Source organism: Apteryx rowi, unplaced genomic scaffold (genome assembly GCF_003343035.1).
Source record: "Apteryx rowi isolate R43461 unplaced genomic scaffold, aptRow1 scaffold_1296, whole genome shotgun sequence".
In the NCBI taxonomy this organism is placed as follows: domain Eukaryota; kingdom Metazoa; phylum Chordata; class Aves; order Apterygiformes; family Apterygidae; genus Apteryx; species Apteryx rowi.
Window position 1 is genome coordinate 28,992 of NW_020447526.1, and position 20,929 is coordinate 49,920.

General features: G+C 36.2%; 2 protein-coding genes and 2 long non-coding RNA genes across 4 annotated transcripts in view; 1 reads left to right on the forward strand and 3 right to left on the reverse strand.

The window, feature by feature from the left end:
- The window catches only part of LOC112961163 (PH-interacting protein-like), a 26,571-nt gene extending 25,933 nt beyond the window's left edge, over positions 1-638 (reverse strand). The window contains exon 1 of the mRNA XM_026056051.1: positions 607-638. Coding sequence (XP_025911836.1) covers positions 607-638 — 32 coding nt within the window. The remainder of the gene's footprint in view (positions 1-606) is intronic.
- A 254-nt stretch (positions 639-892) lies between these two features.
- On the forward strand, positions 893-11,868 carry LOC112961161. The gene is made up of 3 exons (XR_003251943.1): positions 893-973; positions 7,248-7,465; positions 11,719-11,868. It is a non-coding gene; the product is annotated as an uncharacterized LOC112961161 (long non-coding RNA).
- On the reverse strand, positions 968-10,028 carry LOC112961162. The gene is made up of 4 exons (XR_003251944.1): positions 9,499-10,028; positions 8,173-8,379; positions 5,816-5,910; positions 968-4,339 (listed from the first exon to the last, which is right to left on the reverse strand). It is a non-coding gene; the product is annotated as an uncharacterized LOC112961162 (long non-coding RNA).
- Positions 11,869-18,375: 6,507 nt separating the features above from the next.
- Positions 18,376-20,929, reverse strand: part of LOC112961164 — a 28,692-nt gene continuing 26,138 nt past the window's right edge. Inside the window, exons 6-7 of the mRNA XM_026056053.1 lie at positions 18,886-18,999; positions 18,376-18,766 (exon numbers count right to left, since the gene is read on the reverse strand). Coding sequence (XP_025911838.1) covers positions 18,635-18,766; positions 18,886-18,999 — 246 coding nt within the window. The 3' untranslated portion in view covers positions 18,376-18,634. The remainder of the gene's footprint in view (positions 18,767-18,885; positions 19,000-20,929) is intronic.

The following is a 20,929-nucleotide window of genomic DNA, read 5'->3' on the forward strand; positions in this document are numbered from 1 at the left end:
GCGGGGAGCGGGAAGGGGGGGGGGCCTGCGCCGCCGGCCCCTTCTCCCTCGCCGCGGCCCCGGCGGCAGCAGGCTCAGCACAGAGAGGGGGAAAGGGCGAGCGCTACGTGTTTATTAGCAGGCGGGCAGGCCGGCCGGCCACGGAGGAAGATGTCGGAGCGGCAGAGGCGGGGCGGGCGGGAAGGCGGCGGGCTGGCGGCTGAAAGGCGCTTTCTCTGCGAGGTGCGGGCGGCCGGCGCGCGGAGGGATACGACGCACGGGAGGAGGGGCGGGCGCGCGGGCGGGCGGGCGCGCAGGCAGGCAACGGCTATTCGCGGCGGCGGCGCCGGGGCTGGAAGTTGCCGAGTTTTGGCGTTGCAGAAATGGGGAAGCAAAGCGAAGCCAAAGTGCCCCCGGGGAGCGCGGCCCCGCTGGGAAGGCGGGCGAAGGAGGCCCTTCCCTCCCCCCGCTCCGGCGGCTCCCCCTCCCCCGCGGCCAGGCCCCTCCCGGGCGCGGGGCTGCGGCGGCCCCGCGGCTCCCGCGGAGCCATGTCGGTGCCGGGGCGCTGCGGGCTGGTGGCTCCTGCGAGCGCCGCGGTCACGCGTGGCGCTCGCTGCTGCTTGCGACGTTGTACCCGGGGGCAAGTTCATGTGCTTCATGTTTTTGAGAGAAAAAAAAACAGAAAAAAAGAAAAGGCAGAAGCGCGCTGCTTTCGTTGTTCGGCAAGGCTGCGCTTTGCTTGGGGTTGCATGGCTGACGGTTGCCATCTCCGCGGGGGCTGAGGGTGGCGGGCTGGCAAAGTGCTCTCGGCCTTGTAACTTAAAAAAAAGAAGGCTTAATACTGATTTTGTTAATTATTCCGGCTGCTAGCTGAACCAGACACACGGGACTGGCGAATCTTCCTGCTGCTGGGAGCCGTGGCGAGGCCAGGAGCGCTGCCAGCGCGAGGACGGGCGAGGGATGGCGATGCTTGCAACTTATGGCCGCCCTGGAGGTAATTCACTAGCGGATCAATAACCCACCGAAGGTTCTTGAAAGGCTGCGATGTTGTACGAAGCCCGATTAGCGATTAAAGCTCTTAAATGCTTGAATGCTGCGCTCACCTAACGGTGCCGAATAAACGCTCCGATTCGCGTCGTAACTGCCTGTTGGCTGCTTACAGTCGAAAAAGGAAAAGAAAATAAAGCCAATTTCTTCTGATTATTACATTTAAAAAAAAAAATCTATCTAACGAGGAAGGGGCTTAGAGGCGCGTAATTAGTTGTCTTTATGGTTTGCAATGCAGCTGTGCTTTTTCAGGTCGGCTTGGGGCCTTGTGAGAATGAATGTATTTGTAGACAATGAGAATGAATTTAGCAGTGATCGATGTAAACAGGGAAAGCTGTCATTTCTTAATGCACACAGTTATTAACTAATGTAGCCTGTCATGCAGAGCCAAAAGTACGTTTGAAAAGGTATAGAAACTAGACAAAAATATTTTGCGAGCAAAGAACCTGAAGCTCTCCACTATATAACTTTTAACCAAATTCAATTGAAACCGTATTTTTGTGCAGCCGGTGGGGGACGGGGGGGGACGGGACGGGACGGGACTGAGTTTGGGATTTTTACGTGTGTTTCCAAGGCCCACGAGCCTGGTTTATGAGCCTCCTGCGTGAGCTTTGTGCTTTGCATGGGGAGAACGCTCACTGCAGCTTCCCTTCTGCTGTATTGCCCGACTGTAACCGTGAGAGAAAGGAAGCTAAAATGTCACAGACTTCCATAAAGTCATGTTATAAAAAGTGATAAAAAATTGATTCATATAGCAGATGCCTCGTTTCAAGGCATTTTGACATACAATTATCAAATGTCCTAAAAATCATTAAAATCATAACCTAACGTGGGCTATAATCATCAGGGTAAATGCATTGCTTAGTATGGGGGGGGAGTTGTAGTATTAAAATTGCGCATACAAGATTTGATCAGTTTATCTGTAATTACCCTCATTTAATATATTTCAAAATGTATGGGTGTCTCCGTTTTCCTTCTTTTTATGCCAAWAACCATTCTGTGTTTTGGCTTTATTTTAAATCAACTCTTCAAATAATTGAGATGGCAATGAAATCATATTTACCATCTAATAAAGATTTAAAAATAAAATGACTCAAGTCTTTTCTTAGTGATATAAAATATGTATTGTAATAACTCTCATAGGTGGCTCTCACAACAAAGGACTACATGAATAATGTGATTAACATTTTAATTTCCCTTGATGTTTGTATATAACAATGTATACTTATGATATCACTAAACCTATAACCAAGGAATAGAGAAATTTTAACAGTGAAAGAGTCTGAAAGTAGAGGAAAACTACCTCGAATATTTTGAACTTTCCTGTTCTTTTGGCAACTCATAACTTTTCCTGATGCAGCTTAAAATACAGCCCACAGGATCAAAATGTTCTTGGTATTTTCATAGTAAAATAAAGATGTCTTTTATTTAATTTTTGTACAGCACCTAGTAAAATGGAATCCAATCCCTAACTTGGGCCTGACCACTGCAGTAATACAAATAATATTTAATAAACAGCTTTTACAAACATACGCTCCACTTAGCTGTTGCATTTTGTAGTTCTTTTTACAGATGAAATGTGATGATTTGTTTTTTGTTTGTTTTTGGTTGGCTGTGGCTTAACATGTAAGTCACACTGGCCACAAGAGGAGATGCGGAATTATTTTTGCTTGGTGATGCATGTTAAAATGAGTTTTAAGAATTCCTGCAGTGGTAATAAATATTCCATTAATTTTTCAGACATATTCTAACAGTTTTTTTCCTGTTGTCGTTCCATGGAGGATGTTTTTGTTACGTACGCAAGAGTAGAAAAATATTCTTATCTCTGAATTGTTACAATCTTAAATGCTGTGCTTTCAAGTGATTCCTTTTATTTTGTGTATTCTTGCCACCTTACATTATTCTTAAGTAAAAGTACATCAGTTTTGCTTTATTACTGAGATTTCATGCTTTTTGAGATATTTCTACTATGAAAGTTCTGCATTAAAAAAGTAATGAAATTATTTTCCTTTCTTCAGATTTAATTGTTAGAGTAAAAAGAAAATTTCGTAGATTATTTTAATCTGATCATTTGTTTGTTTTAACATCTGATAGTTTCTTGATTTACCTGTTCTTTTTGCAGATGTTAAGTGTCCTGTTTTATTTTGTGGCTTTCAAATGTGAATTTTCACAAATGTTCACTAAAAATAATTTTGCATGAAAGTAAGAATAAAGTTTAATAGATTTTGCTGTCAATAAAGTTGACACGTAAAATTTACAATCAGGTATGGACTAAGCCCAAGAGTCTTTTTTTGCCCTACTTGGCGCCTTGTCCTGTTTTCTTTTTTTTTTTCTTTCTCTTTTCTGCTTACCCCAAAGGTGCTCAGCACTCTAAGTATCCAAATGCAGGTATGTTAGAGAACTCTCTTGAATTACTGGTCACTTTGGGGAAATAGGAACATAGTATCTTTGATTTCTTCTTGATTTTTTTTTTTAATCTTGATACAGTTTTTTTATCATTATTAATATTTGTCTGCCTACTGTCTACTTTATATCAATTATCAGTGTAGTTTCATTTCTTGCAACCAAAAAGTACATTACTTGAAAATTAATGGCTGCACTTCCTGGTATGAAAATGCTTTCTGTTTTTTGTTAAATCTGACCTTTAGGGTTTGTAAATTAAGTGACAAGTTGAACAATTTAGCTTCATACACCTTTTTCTTAAATATTTGAAGCACTATATTTGGGGGAGGGGTTGTTTGGGAGCAACAAAAAACATTGACTAAACTTTTTTTTTTTTTCCCTTCTTCTCGAATCAGAAGTATCATCACCAGTTGCTTGCCTTTTTCTGGCTGTTGGTTCTCATTCGTGAAACTAACCATTAATTTTTCAGGAGTGAGAAGAGAGTGATTTTACTTATGAAACCAGCCAACTTTTTTGTTATTGTTTATATTAAATATCTGCAAGAAGGACCAAATGTGCCAAAATACAACATAAGTAAATTCCTTCCACAGTTTTAAACAATAATTTACAATATAATTATAATTAATAATTACAATATAATTAACTAGCTTCACATCAAAATGCTCATAAATACTCACTTGTTTACACTTTGTGCCAAGAATCCATTCCTTCTGCATTGGTAACTTGGATGAACTTTCAACTATAGAGTTTCTACCAAATGCTTAGCCAATGTGTATTCTACCCATATCAGATATTAAATAGCGAACTGTTTGCTTTAATCCTTTACTTTTATTTCCTTTATCAATACACCCATTACCACAGAATTCAGATGTCTTCCCACTCAAACTGAAACACACCATTTCATCTTTCACTGTTGGTGAAAAAAATTCGTATTACCCAGACTGCCATTAATATTGACAAATAAACATTTTGTAAAAGCATACAAATAGCTTAACCCCTAACAGACAAGTTTCTAAATATTCACATCATGTGTGGGTAGAAGAGTAAAGCAAAATTAAGTCACTTATAAAAACATAATTCATTTTTGTGTAAAAATAAATAACAAACCTTGAATCTACAATCAAGCTGCTGAAATTGGATCTATATGTCAATTATAGTTTGAATAGCTAATGAGTCTAGATAAAATTCATCAAATAACCCCAAACACCCCTTTAGTCTGCTGTTACCAAAATAAATGGGAATTGCACCTACAATGACATTCTTCTGGTTTCACTATTACATCTTTGAGTGAATATGAAAAACTTCCATTATCAAGAGAAATTAAGAATTAGAGCTATGTAATTCCTACTGAATAAAGGAATTCTGCTGTTTAAGTTTTTTTTTTTTTTAAGTCATGTAATTTGTGCTCCAGTGTTTTGTAAAAGATCTTCAATTGAATTTACTGGATCAGTTTGACAGTACAACTTTGTATGCTGAATACATTCCCTAATTGTCCAAAGAAATTTAAGAAAAAGATTTAACTGCTGTACTTAATTGTTCAGTATTGCACTGTTCTTTACAGAGAATCTTGGAAATTTGCCACGTTCAGTTTCACATCCATTTGAGGCTTCTAAGGTTATTTGAAAATTCTAGGGATTATGGTTTTTTAAGTGTTGCTTTCAAAAAATTTATATATAAGGTGCATTTTAGAGGAGATCCACTCCATAATGAATATTGAGTAGAAAAAAAATGTTTACTATGTTGCTTTAGAGATTGACAGTTATTTTTTTAGGTCATTTCTTCTAGAAAACTTTTGAAAACATTTGCTCTTACTATACCTGCTAGCAAAGATATATTCTTTTTAATTAAAATATGCTGATGAGACTTGTTGAGCAGAAGAATCCCAATATTGCATTTTAAATTGAAGTGACAAATTTTGTTTGAATTGATAACATAAATTGCAAAGTTTATTAATAGACACATTTTAATAGTGTCTTTCAGTGACTAATTATTTATCCTTACATTTTTAAAATGAAAAGCTAGATTTCTGTTTAACTAAGTTTGAGGGCCATTTGTGATCTGGGGTTTGGTATGTGGTTTTTAAAATAACAGTAGTGGCCTATTAGAAATGCAGCTTTTAAAAATACAGATGAGGAGTTGTTTGCCGAACTCTTCAGAATGGGACTCATTATCAGTTGCTTTGGTATAGATTTGGAATTTCTCTGAAGCTAATACAATGGACTATTATAGATTTACATCAATATAATAACTTGAGAGATTCTGTCATAATGTGTACAGTGTGATATACTTGTTAATATGTAATTACAAGAAAGGTGGAAGGAAAAAATTTTAGTGCTTACAGATACCCATTATGCAATTTAGATTCAGAAGTATCGGAGAGACCTACCTGGACAACATATGAGCAAAACAATGCTAAGTAAAATTTGATGTTATATTCAAAATTCTCTACTGAAAGAAATAGTCGGTCATGCTCCTGGGGTCCTAAATCAATACAAGAAAAAAACTAGACTCAATAGGCAGTAGTAAATCTTTTACAAAGACCTATTTATAATATATCCTAACATTAAAAACACAGGATTTTTTTTCTAGAACTCTAATACGAAACCAATGAYACAAACCAGTGATGCACCTTGTTTTGGCATACTGTGTTGAGTTTTTCACCTTATTGCCAAAGAATTAGAGTTCAGCGATAGATGAGGAAAATAGTTAAGATGGAAGAAAAAAATATTCTAATTATTATAATCATTCTAAGATCAAGCAAATGGAATAAATTATTTGAAGGAGGTAATATCAAAAATACAGAATACAAAACACCTGTTAAGGAGAAGATGAAGCAGGATCTTCTGAAAACTCCAGAATATAGTTCAAAAACAAAAATAGGTGAAAGATTCCAAATTAAAAATGATGATTTTTCTCCTATCACAAAATATAGTCATCCTGTCTCTACTTTTGCTTCCAGAATCATTCAGGCAAAGATTTTAGCAGACTTCAGAAGAGTTGACATTTATACAGATAAGAATATCCAGTGATAGTACAAATACAGGATTAGATGGATCATTAGTGTGATCCAATACAGCATTGCTGTGTTGCTAGCTTTAAGACAACGACCAGTTTTTCCTGAGTGTTTCCTTCTGATGTCATTTAACATCTCATTCAGAGCTGTGAATTTCTATTTCTCCATAGCAGAAATATCTGCTTTCCCCAAAATAGTAATGATGTAGTGCAAGTAGTACCAAAATTTGCACTTAAAGATTTTAGTGGTTAGCATTGAACCATTTGGCTGACAGTGCCTACATTGTGTAGTGTATGTGATTTGTCAATCATCCAAGAAATACACATCACTGAGATGCTGATCTCCATTTATTGTTGAGTCTTTTGAGAAAATTCTGAGCTGTTGATCCAGATTTCTTAATGTTTTGTATTCCTCTATAGCATACACTTGGTGCCTTGAAAGGATTTTTTTTTTCTTTTTGAGTTTGCCTAGACCTACTGCAGCAAAGTTTTGGTATGCCAAGTAGGCATGGTTTACTAATTGAGATATAAGATGTGTAAGGTAGCTGCTGATTTAAAATCATTGAATCAATCTCTTGATTTTACAGATTTTAGAGCACAGGAGACAGTAAGTGTGATTAGACCACAGATGACCCTTGTACTACGTGATGCTGTTAGGTGTTTTGTTTGCTTCCTTGTTTTTAACCTAATACTGATTTAAAATGGAGACTTGCATGTGTGCTTCTCTTTTCCCAGGTGAGGACTCACCACAACGTTAAAAGATTGTGCTCACTCTAGCCCAATTAATCTTGAGTTTTTCCATGCAGAATGGAGCAGCTTAGTGGAGGCTAAGAAGAACTCTCTTTCAAGGATATCTACTCAGGTGGCTAGACCACTCTCTTAGGAGGTGCAAAATACTGTTTTCCTCTTTCCCATGGAAGAATTTGAGCTGAATTTGGACCTTCTGCACACACACCTGACTGGAATAAAACTACCAAGTTGGTGGAGAAAAGGCACAACTGCCATTTTCTTTGGGCCTAGGCTGGTAAGTGTGCTCTGCAAATGCTTAATGCCTGCAGCTTGCAAGACAAGCAGGGGATTTGTGGATCCTGGGTTAGTTAGAACAGGCAGCTTTGGGCACAGTCAGAAGTCTTAGACACCCAGATACCTTTACTGTTGGAAAACTAAGTATGTTTTCAACTTGAGCATCCATGAATTATTTTATAGTTATACTGTTATGCATATTCTCACCCAGCTTTGGGTCAGTTTATCACTGACAGGAGTTCATTCAACAAGATTTGGAGCGTTAGCATACTACTAGATTGCGTGTGTGCGCGTGCATTTTTTATTGAAGCTCAGACTTCAAATTCAAATAAGAAAGAAGGAACTGAACTTGATCTTCTAGCATCAAGTTTTGCTACTACTAATTGCCTCTCAGTAGGCCCATATAGGTAAAGCCCTAAATAATGTTTAAACTCAATCAACTAATATAAAAAAACAAGATGTCTTACAAAGACTAAATTGAGCTTTTCAAGAAATACCCAGACATTTATTTTTATATGGTTCTAATTTTGGAGTTTGTTATTCTGGTCACAAATTATTTTAGTCCATATGTAAGTTTTCTGTATGTAAGTAAGTTTGGAAGTGCTTTAAAAGACAAACGACTGTATAGGATTCATTTAACCTTCCACCTAAATACAACTACCTTAAGTTTGAATCACCTAATTAACGTACAAGTATTGCCAAACCCACCTGTCAACATTTGAGGAGTTGGGTCCTCCAAAATCCTTGCCTAAAAATACTCAGGTCTTTTATTTATATGTTAGGTATATTAGGTCTTAAGAAACAGTTTCGTGATGCTTTATCTGTTAGACATTTATTAGAGATGAAAGCTGAGATTTTCACAGTTTTCTTTCTTCCACATCTGAGCGATAAAGTAAAACACCAAATTCCTGCAAGCTGAGAAATAAAAATGGCAGATGTAAGAAATAATCCTATATGATCTAATACAATTCATAAAGTTTGTTAAGGATTGGGAAGAACAAGAGGAGCTGTTCTATTCAGCTGCAAGAGGAATTACCCATAAGAAATCTGGGTAACCTATAGAAAATAATATACTGACTTAAAAAAAGCATCATAGGCATCCTGTTGGTCACACATTCACCAAAACTTAATCTTTGGGACTCAGATTAAATCTTAAATTTCAACAGATAGTTAAACTTAAGAGAATTCTGGAAAATTTGTTTTGTACAAACAGAAGAGAGAGTTGCCTAATAAACTACCAAAAATATTTCTTGCAGAGCCTGCCAGTTGGCAGTTTTTGAGTTTTGGTTTTGCTGTTTTTAAGTCATGAATAAGGAATGAAGTGAAGAAGTAGCAGATGAATCAACAGAAATTGGGGCAAGTCACCTGTGCTATAGCAAATTTCAGAACAAGACATAAAGCCATTTAAAAATTTAAAGAGAAAAAAAAAGGAGGGGGAACAGTCCCCTAGTATACTGAAAGAGTTAGTTACACCAGCTTTCCATCCTTCAACTAAATATCTGAGTTAAGGAAGAGGGTTTTTTTTTTTATGCCAACATTCATAATGAGTAACTTAAGATCACAGAGGTTCCACCGAAGTTATAATATTGATGTTTCTGGTTACTTAAAGTTAAACATTACAGTAGTTTCTTAAGACCCAGCAGAACATTCCCTTTTCTCAGATTCTTGATAACAGTAACCCTTTGGCCTTTTCATTCATTAGAAGAATGACAAAAAATGCATTTGTCCATGTTCTAAGTATTGCATATTCACATTGCTACTTCTTGCCAGCTTTGCAAGGCAGTCTTAAAAGTAAGTTCTTAGGCCAGACTCAGACCTTATTTTATTCCCCAGAAACATTACAGAGAAGTTATAGGTAGATCAGAAACCGTGAAAGGCACAAAACAATTATCTGAAACACAGGAGTTTCTATCCCCTGTAAAGAAACGTGAAGATCATAAGACCATTTCTTTTCTTCATCATAGTTATTATGTAAAAATTATTTTCAAAGTAGTAAACATTCTAAAAAATAATCAGGAAGAGGTAATCACCTACCTAATCTCATTTTTCAAAAAAGCACTTCCCAAGAAATTCTAAAACCATGGCAGTCCCTCAGCTCTCTGCTGATTCCAACAAAATTCCTTTTCTTTTGAAATCCTTTTTGAGTCCTATAGAAAACAGTCCAAATTAGAAGTCCTAAATCACATGCCTGCCTTTGGGTCTTTTAATCTAAACTAAATAATTAACATAAGTAAAATAAGCAAACACTTCAACTGAAACTGGCTTTTTGATTTATGGTCCACCACTCTCACTACATGCAATATTTTATCAGATTAAAAAATAAGTATAACTCTGAAATATATTGTCCATGTAAATTCCCAACCCTGAATTTCAATTTAAATCTTTTGGTTACCAGCATCCTTGGATTCTTGTTCATCTTGTAGTAGAACAGCATGTGTGGCACAAACCTAAATGCCTCTCAGTTCATTCACTGTTGAGTGTACCTAATATTATAGGACTCTCCACAGGAGTGCAGCTAATGGAATATTTATAGACAATAAAATTTTGAATTCCAGTGTGCAGAAGGTAAGGAGTACTTGTTGCTGTGTTCCTCAATTTTGAATTGTATCAGTACTAGTAAACTGAACAGTACCAGAGCCCACTTTATTTCTGAGGCAAATTGCCATGCTCTGGCCACGTCCATATTATTAAACTCTTTTAACCACCAAAACAGGCTGCATCTAAATTGCCGACTGGGGCTGTGCTAATCCGTGAACCATGCAAAGGACTGCTTGGGAGAATGCTGCTTGGCCTGGGCCAAAAGTAGGGAGTATAGGGACGATTTAATAGCATAGACAGCTGGGTTCAAGCGCCTAGCCCTGAGCTCTGGTACTGTTTAATTTGCTGGTATAGTCATAGCCTTTGTGATTCACAACCAGCAACCTAGAGTAAAGGGATGTGTGCTCAGAATGCGCTTAAAAACAAAAAGGTCACCCTTGTCATTTACTTCTAAAAGTCAGATCTCAGTCTTTTTCCTGAGGTATGATATGTAGAATATGGGCTGAGCCTGTAATTGTACATATCCAAAACAGATGTGCTTTTTTAGGAAGCTTTAGAGGCTGAGCTAAATCCTAGGTTGCTTGTAATAAACACTAATACATGTCAGTACTTTTTTGCACAGCCTCCAAATTATTTGATCCTTCATTCTGTCCAGCAAATAAAGACATAGCTCTGAAATGCTTGGATTTTTTTAATAAAATGAGGACTTGAAGTTTTTGGTCTTGTTTTCCTTTGACCAGTGCATAAGTAAAAATATTGATTGATCATTACATATAATATATCATATATATACACCATATGTGGCAGTTGATATATATCAAAATATTGCTGTATTATTTGACACAAGTCTGTAAATATTGTTGCCAAGAATTTGGGGTGGGGATCTTAGGTTTATGGAGTACTAAATAGCTACAGCCCATCATAGCTTGCATTTTCCTAGTTCTAGTTGATGAAAATCCCATGACAACTCAGATGTAGGGCACTGGAGATTCAAATAATTGATCCCACAAGCCTTTCAGGACCACATTAAAGTTATTTGGAGAAGGAAGTGTCTCCTGTTGACGGAAAACATGATAAAGCTGCTGAGAAGTTGAGAGAAAATGTTACATTAAACAGAGATAAACATAAATTAGCAGTTGTAAGGAATATTCATAATGTCTCATAATCAGTTCAGAACACTGTAAAATTAGGTAGTTAAAGACAGTAAAGGTCTGGCTGCAGTTGTTTGCAACTAATCTATTTAAGGGGATATTGCAAAGGAGATGCTATGGTGATCAAATACTTTGTGAGACCTTACTAGGAACTGGAAAGCAAGTGCATGAAGACCAGTGAAAAGAATCCTTAAATGGGATTTGAGTTTAAATCTTCTTACTGTCTTGTTTTTATCTGGTGAAAATAGTTCTATTAAGAGAAAACCCCAGTTCTGAAAAAATAGATAACTGAGTCCTTCATTTCTGGTCCAACAATAATATAAAAAGTATCAGACGATCTGCTAGATATGACAAATGCRTTGTTGTAAAGAGATATGTAATATCAAATGGGTGATTGTCTAATTGCTTCCTGAAATAAAAGGGGACAGTCAGCATCTTCCATGTTTGTTCATATAAAACAAGGCTATTGTTATTAGTGATGACTTGAATCAGTCATTGAATCTTGTAGCAATTCAGTATTTACACTGCAGGCTGCTTTTAATGTATTACTTCTTTGTATTTTAAGATCTGTAGACCTAAAGCACCATCCCACCATGAAAGGGTGAACCAGGTCATTAAGACTCCTATTAGCTGAAGCCTTCATCAGACAAGGAGCATATCATTGTTTTCACTTAAAAGATCCAGCACTTCAAAAAGAAGTTTGACACTCCCGTGATCAGGCAAGTGTGAATCAGACAGTGGCTTGACAGAACCAAAGAAAGTGTTCCAACATCAGTTACTTAAAATCTGTGCAGCAGTGATCCCCCTGAAAGTCTTGCAGTTTCATCACTGTGGATGACATCTGCTTGGAAATACAATTTCATTTTTTTCACTCACCTTTGGGATACTTTTACATCTATATTCAACTGTTGCCATAATTGTGCTTACAACTCAACATTTCAAAATTAGTTTTATATGTTTTTTTGTAGTCCTAATGTCATCTGTAATACCAGACAGCTAATTGTCTCCTGTAATGAATTCCTATTAATATTATCCACATACACTATCTTGGAATAATTGTTGATAGCTTTCTGACTTGCAGTGACCACTTAACAGAACCAACTGCCAAAGGAGGCACAACCAAATCTATCTTTATGTAAGCTCTTTGGAAACATGCCCTTTCTCTTCTACTCTACCCATGCTCTGTATCTTCATTTGCAATCTTCCATCTCACCTAAACATCTAGTACCTATTGTCACTGATGTGAAGAAGCAGACTTCTCAGTAGCAGCTTGATGCCAGGCAAACTGCTTATGTTAGCTGATTGCCTCCATGACAAAAAAGGGCAATGAGATTCTGTCTTCTACATTCATTTTCTAAAGAGCTGCAGATGTTGAGGCTGTAGACTTTCATTCACATCATAGAAGATGGCTATGTCTATAGACTTGTTTATAGACCCCTACCAGCTTTGGAAGGGAGTGTGAACCCTGTCATCACAAATGTCATGTTTGCTAGCAACGATAACTTACAAAGAAAAATAATGTCTCTGCACAGTGGGTTTCTAATGATTGGAGTAACAAGTATTCCAAATAGGACCAATGGGGAAAAAGAAACCAAGCTTGTTTATGAATAGAATATGATACATTTATGAAGTTGTATAATATGATGTGACTCCACAAACTCATCAAGTGTCCCAGTAGTTATCCTGCAAGTGAAAAGTTGGCACTGATACACAAATGGTACTTAACTGTAAAAATGCAGATGGCAGTTTGATTTCTCTCTTGCCCTCAAAGAAATAAAATTTTTAAAATTACAAGATTTACTAGAGATGTATCTTAGAGGGAACAAAAAAATATAGTACACTCAGTTAACTGGATTGTTGATAAAAATCTTCAGGGGAAAAAAATATATAGTGATACTTGAGGCTTGCTTACACATGCAAAGAATTTTGCAACCTCTTTCTTTCTCACATCTGTTCCTAGAAGAATCAGTTTCTCTTGTGTTGTACAAGCTCTCTTCTTCTACACCCACCTTCCCAAAATAGAGGGTCACACTTTTTTCCTTTTACTGTTTTTTTTCTTTCTTTCCTGGCTTGTTTTCCACAGAATAACATTGATGTTGCAATCACTGCAGAGCACTCCCACACCTCCTCTCCCACATTCAACTGCGATGGAACGTTCTTCCAGCTTCATCCTGGGACATCCCAAAGCCGCCTCCTGTCGCCACAGTGGAGGGACTCCTCCCTCCTAGGCCTAATGGGCAGCTGTCTCTAAAATGACAGTAAACAGATTAAAAAAGGAGCAAAGAGTTTTGAGAATTTTTGTCAATCTCAGCTATCCTAGATGTGATATATTTACATCAGTTTCTTAATTTCTTAATGGTTATAAATCACTTTATGTTATTGTAAGAGTGGAAAAGATCTGACCTCTTATAGAATATTATCAGAAATTAGGAGGGTTTTGGTTTGAAGAAGCTAGATCATTACATTTTATTCTGATTCTCCTAAACAGAGCTTAGAACAACTGGCACGCTTAGTCCCAGAACTGGCAAAAAAAAGTTCTTCTATAAGCTTTATTTTGTGAGAAACTAAAGTAACATAACTCTTACTGATTTTAGGAAAGGACTGAGTATTTTGACAAGACCACTACTTCTAATCTCTGCATTATCACCTGATGTTTTATTGCTTTGAGTTAATTATTAGAATCAGACTTGTATCAGATAACTTAGAAGCTAAAATCTTTCAATACTTTTTTTTTTAAATAGGCCCCAAGTCTTGAAACTTGTTTCTGACTGAAAAAATCAAAAAAGCCATAAAAAAATTCCTACGAGTCTTATTACTGAATTCAAGTTACAGTAACATAATTAAACACAATGGGCACATGGACTCAATTTCTTGTTTGAACAGGAATTCAAATTTTACTAACTTTACCCATATCTTAGCAATTACTAAAATACTTTTTTTTTTCCAAATGTGAATGGAAAAAGTGATACCAATTTTTTAGTGTCAACTGATCAGAAATGTACAGTGTCAGTTAAGTAATTCTGCACCACAACTTGTTTGCGGTCAGTATCTCTAAGGTGCTTCCAAGAAAATATTTTGCTGTAATAGTCAAACACTTGAAAGTCTCTATTTGTTGCATATGAACTAGTTTGTGGCTAATAATATGGTTCATCACAAAAGAAATAATATATCAAAACAGTTTATTTCTCATCCTGTCCATTTTCAATAGGAAAATCATAATTATTTCATTTTAATGTAAATCCATGATTAGACATTATAGAAGGTAATCTAGATAAATAATAGCTTTACAGTAAATTCAAAGTTTCTGAATAAAGCAAAAAAACCTCTTTATTATGGTGAACAACAGTAGGAAATTCTTGCCCTTACAAAAATTACACTGACCCTTCTAATGCTTCTCCTAACTATTAGGTATAAATTTAACCAGCAATAGAAGTGTTGCTCCAGTTTTCCTAAACATGAAAGAATGATGATAATCCACAAATTAGGAGGATGACAGACTTCTTGCCACTTAACTTGTTTATAGATAGTCTCCTAGATCTTTATATGCCTTGTTTCAAATGTAGAAATCTAGTATCTCATTTAATACTGATTAATGTAGGGGTCTAAATTGTCATGTAAAGTTGGATAACAATTTCAGCTGCACAGTAATATTCTAGATACAATGGCTTAGGTGAAAATACAGATCCAATAAGGCAGCCACATCAAAAACAATTTATTGAGCAGAGACATATACTCCTTCATATTTCAGGGTTTTTTTTCCCCTTTCTTGTTTGATGACAACTTATGGTTACAGAATACAGAATGGCCACTTGTTTTTCAGTTGTATTATCTCCTCAGAGTTATATACATTTCTGTATATTTTCAGTAGAAATTTAATTAAAATGGTGGGTGTTGAGACTTAGTATAATCATGTATACCTTAGGATCGTAAAACTGGTTTAATTTCAAACCATGTTTTCCCTTTCTGCTTTTGCTTGAGTGTCCTCCAGCATTTAAGTAATCTTATTTTTCCCTTCTACGACTACATTAAAAAAAAAACACCAAACATCATTAAAAAAAAAAACTTTCCCCATTCCACTAGAAATCAAACTCTTAAATGTCTGATGTATTTTTTCTAACATAAGGGACCTTTATTTTCTTGCTATTCTTCCTCCTTTCCCTATTTTTTCTTTTTGTAGTTATGAAATTATAAACAGACCCAATGTCTGTCAAATTCTCAAATTTTTAAGAGTTGAGCAAAATGTAGCAAAACAAAACAGCTTAATTTTCACTGCTGTACAGCATAAGCATTAATTTTCCATCAGCACCTCCTTACATGTTTGTGTCTCATCTGCACAGTTCTTAATTCAGAAAAAGCTGCCTTTGCCATTTGAAGAGTCAAAGTGTCAACTGTAACATTTTGCTGACGTGCAATTAGCCCAAGGTCAACCAGGGACAGGGAAGATGCAGAAAGTAACAGCCACGAGAAATCATCTAAAACTCAGTGAAGCTGCATCTTTCACTACACAAGGATTACATTTTTTGATTATTCATTAAGTCTTATTTCTGATGTACCCACTTTCTTTAAACTTAAAAACAGTCCATCCTTCCTGATCAAAAAAAAGGTACTTGTTCTATGTACTCTGAACTCCCTGTTACTTCCCCAAAGAACAAGTACCACCTTTATGGATCTTTCCAAACCCTGTGTACAAGTGTGACACAGCCGATCATTTAATACTGATGACTGCGATTTTCTTCATGGCCTAGATACAGCATCTGGCACCTTCGAGTTACAATTCAAAACTGAAATGCTTACATACTTCCTGAAGGTGTTCTGCAGTTCACCAGCTGCCTACACACAAACACCCCAGCTATAGAGATTGAAAGTGCCACCATTCCAGTTTAAAGGAAAATGTGGTCTACAACTTTCCACACTGCTTTGAAAATTTTCCTGCATTGCAGTGTCAAGTTTTCAAAGACGAAAAAGATTGAAAAGCATCACATTTACTAAGCACTTTCTTAAAATTAGAAATGTTCAGTGATTCAGCAGGATAGTGTGTTTCATTAAACCTCACCCAAGTGGATTTTTATTGTTAAAAGCTTCTAACAGAACTCTGGCACTGAACTGAATCTCCTAATTTGGTCAAGCTGACCCAGGAATTCTGTGCCAAAATTATTAGGTTGGGATATTGTCCAAATAATTTAAGGACACAACTTCTACCTACATTTTAGGTATTTAGTAAAAAGAGCTCTCCTAAAATAAGCTTGTCCAGAGAGGTATCAGTGTCTAATGACACATAGGTCTAGATTAAATTAGTGTCGTGTATGGTCATTTCAAGAACTCCACCTGTCTAGGTAGGATTAAGCAACTAATCTCTCAGTTATCCACACATAAAATGATGAGACTATACAAAATCCCTCCTCACAGTAATGATAAACCATAAATTGACAAATGCTTAGAAAAAGTTCAGACAGTTAAAATTCCCATGATCGTAATATCTAGATTAACAGACTTTTCAACGGGGTGCATCAGAAAGCAAATCAGAAGTATTATGCAGGGCTATTATGTATCACTAAATAACAATAATGACTTTCCTTCTAATTAAGCTGCCAGTTTTGTTATGGCCCTCTGTTTTCCATCACCTAAAACAGAAAAACTTATTTTAAATCTTCTTCCAAGATTAAGTTCATCATGCAGAGAACAGCTTCCTGTTATTTGACTGTAGCAAGCCTATCACAAGAGTAGCAGCAGTGCTTAGCGCAGGCCTGGACTACTACTCTAACTAGCATATAGAGTTTTTTGTATTCAATCTTAAAAATTGAAGAAGTGTAGAGAGGCTTGGCTTTTTTTCTTTTTTTAAATAAGAAAGGGAGGCAACTGGAGATTTCTTCCCAAAGAATAAAAAGAACACTAGGTCAGGCAGCAGTCATTTATTTATTGACTTAAACAAGCAAAAGTATCCTCAGACATAATGGCCACCACTCAAGCAATACAAATCAATGCTACTGAAGAACAGGGAACATCTTATCTCTCACCCCTCCCACCCCAGAAGTAATAATAGAAATATCAGGATCCCTAGAGAAAAGAGTAAGAAGGAGAAAAATTATCAAAGGTGCTTAGAATGAGCTGAAGAGTTGAAACATAGATACTAAAAATCATTGGCTAATTCACCATATTGCCACAATCACCTCAAAAATAAACTTTCATTGTTCCATCTCTACTAGGTACCAAATATATAGTGCTGTTTAACAGCAATTTCAATATATTAACAACTGTCCTCAGCTGAAGCAGAACAGCAATTACTAGTTTATAATAAATTTGAGGCTTCAGATAGAAACAAGGATTTCCACAGAGTAAGATGCAAGTCTGCTCTTGTTAATGAAAAGGGAGTGGGGGAGAAACAAAGCTGCTCCTAGTAGTTACTGTACATCTGTAGCAATCAAGCAATTCATTCTTTGTTGATATCTCACTATAGACACAATATCCTGACACACTATGGCAACTCTACTCACCCTGTGACAGAGTATCTGAAGAAATTATTTATAAGTGCCTTAACTCGTGGGTCACTGAAAATCCCAACCTGCTACTCGTGTGGTATTTTTTAATCAGAGGTCAGAAAAAAAAAAAAAAGGCAAACAGACTGCATGCAAAACACAACAGTTGCTAAATCACWTAGTTTTCCTTGTAATAGTTGAAAATATGAGTAAGGCATTCCTCAGATTTAGAGAAAACATTAGGAGGCTGTAGTTTTGCAGGCAAGAAGACCTTTTATTTTAATCCATTAAAAGAACCCAAAATAGTCAGCAGGTGGCCACATCTATCCATGTTTCGTTAAAATCACATAAACCCTAAGTACAAAAGCACCACTGATTATTGCTCTAGAAAAACTGCATGAAAAATTCAAATACGCACAGTAAAAACATCACCATATGCACAAGACTTGATATCTTAAAGCAAGTGTATGGAATGCTGATCCAATTTTACACATACCTTGCAATATTAATTTGATATTTATATTACTTGGCAACAATGGGAATTTCTAAAAGCACTGTTATGAGAAGGGAAATGTTCATATACAGTTTAATATGTCAACTATCATAGTCCTAAAAAAATTAGCATTTACAAAATACTTGATAAAAATATCTTTTAAAAGTTGTCCGAGAGGTACATAAAATCAACCCAAAATTTTCATGATAATTCATTCGTTCTTGTCACCTACAGATTCAGTTTTCTGAGCCTGTGAAGAGGAAAGAAAAAATGTAATTACTATAATAAATTGCTATTATGTATACAAATACCCACACTACCCTTAATCCTTCGACTCATTATTTGCAACAGCTCAGTTTCAAACCTATGTCAATATTACATTTACACAAACAAAACAGGTACATACACACACTTTTCATAATTTATTGGTCCCAGCTTTTCAAAAGCAATACAGGCCTTACCTGTCAGCTTCCATTGTTCATACTGAAAAGCACCACACTACTATCTGTTTCTATTCACTGCACACATGCAGAATGCTCTACCGTACCCTTAACTTTCACTGTTTCAATCTGCCCTTTTACTGACAGTGTGCTGGGTGGGGCACCTCTGGATGTTGAAACACTAACAGTTGAGCGAGAGACGCGAATCTGCAATAACATTATGGGCAATAAAAAGAAACATTATGAACATGCTATCAATGTCTGAAAGGCTGAATAATTAAAAAAAACCACTGATTCAATCAGCAGGAGGTATGTGTGGAAAGTACCTCTTCAGCTTTATTTTCACCATTTTCAGATGGTGTAGTACCTTCCTTTGCAGCTTCTTGCTTTTCATCCTTCTTCCCTTTAGCACCTTTGCTGGCCTTTGTTCCAGGTTCCTTCTGACAGAAGATTAAAAACATGGGCATAGTCTGTATGAGTAGCCAGCATCCTACATCTTTATCAAAAACCCTTCATATAAACTAAAAAGCAAATCTTAGCAAGGTGCATGTGCTGGACTAACAGAGAAATTCACCTAAGACTACCTGGAAATTTTCAATATACAGAAGTTATACAGACTGTCAAAATGTCCAGAAAATGCTGATGTGTGCTTCTGCATTTTTTCTTCATTATATAATTATAATTTACAGGGATACAAAAACCCCTCAGACTATTTTGGTAAACTGATTAAAACCAGAGGTATATAAAAAGACATGTTTATGAACAAAAACAATTACAATAAAAAAGCTTATTCAGCCAAGCACAAACAACAACACACTGCTTGTGTAACAGCACTACACTTTTGATTAACATAAAATATTGAATTAGATTTTTAAAATTAAGCATTTTTGTTGGTTGTCCTTTTCTTAGTTTGATAACATCTGTGATGTTCATTTCACATTAATGAAAAACAACTAACATATTAGGGAGGCAAATACTGATAAAATTCCATCTGCATCAACAGAAAGCAGAGAATTTATCAAAAGGAACTATTCTACCATCTACAATTTCTTTTGGAGAGTTGCTCTTAAACAAACAATACAACTCACATGTTGAAGTCTTATTTTTATATCACTGCATCTATGGATCTATTTAGGTTTGTGATCTAAGAGTATGCACCGATTAGTACAATGACAGGTTAAGGATTTAAAGTCTTACGTGTTAAAAATGTAAACTATGTTTGCTTGAAAATTTTACATTGGTATTTAAAGGAGTTCTGATAAGGAGATGTTCCATGCAATCATTTGCTCCAAGTTCTTCAGGCAAAATGGCAACAATAGCTGTGAAGGGAGATACTAAGGTCAGTCTCCCTTTGAATCTTTTGATCACTACCTTTCCCCGTGCAGGAGTTGGGTGTAGGGGRTGGGGGTGTTAACCCTAGTTACAAGGCAGTCTGAATTACTCCTCTCACTCTTGAGCTTCCATGTTACACACCAGCTCCAGCAGGCAATCAAGATGCTTATTGTTGGTTTGAGTATAGTCCTAACTCTTCACATAGGAAAGAAGTAGTTAAGGACTTGACTTAGTGAAAATAATTTGCAAGCTCTGAACACTAAAAATAAACAACCAAAGACAGTGCAGATTTGGGATCATTAGCAGGTTCAGAGTACACACTTCCTGATTTTTGTTAGGAGACCAAAATTAATATACTCCTTAAAAGGAGATCCAGTTAGAATTTAGAAAAAAAAAACAAACAACCTACAGATCATTCTATTAAGAAGTTACTTAGAATTACATCATAGGGGATTCCACATGCCTGAAATAAGCCTCAAATGTCTTTCAGGCAACTTGGACTCGATAACACCCAGCTCATTTTACAACGTGTGCTGAAAGTTATAAAATCTATCACATTCCATTCTTTATTAATACTCCTCTTAAGAGGGGAGTAGGTTTATTAAACTGTTTCCACGAATTAAATCAGTCATATCAGGATAATTCATGAAGTCTTGCTGAATTTATCAACTGCATTATTAATAAAATCTTCCAAGTCGCAGAATTACACATTCATACATGAACCTCATATCCTGATACTTGCCCAACTGAGATACCAAAAACAAGAACTTGAAAAATGTAAGTGCCAAGAGGGCTACACTCAGTTTCCACCAGTATGTTTTTTTTTCCTGATGAAGCAGTTGTTCTTATTTAGCATTCCCCTTGGGCCCAAGTAAATCTACATTTTCTGAAGTATGTGATTTATATGCAGATATCCTGAAAAGGTATTTTCAGACACTACTAAGATTTTAATTTGACTGTAACTGGCCTAGTAAACCAAAACCATCCAATTTAAATATATTTAATTTCACCTTTAATTATAATTGCACATTCTCAGCA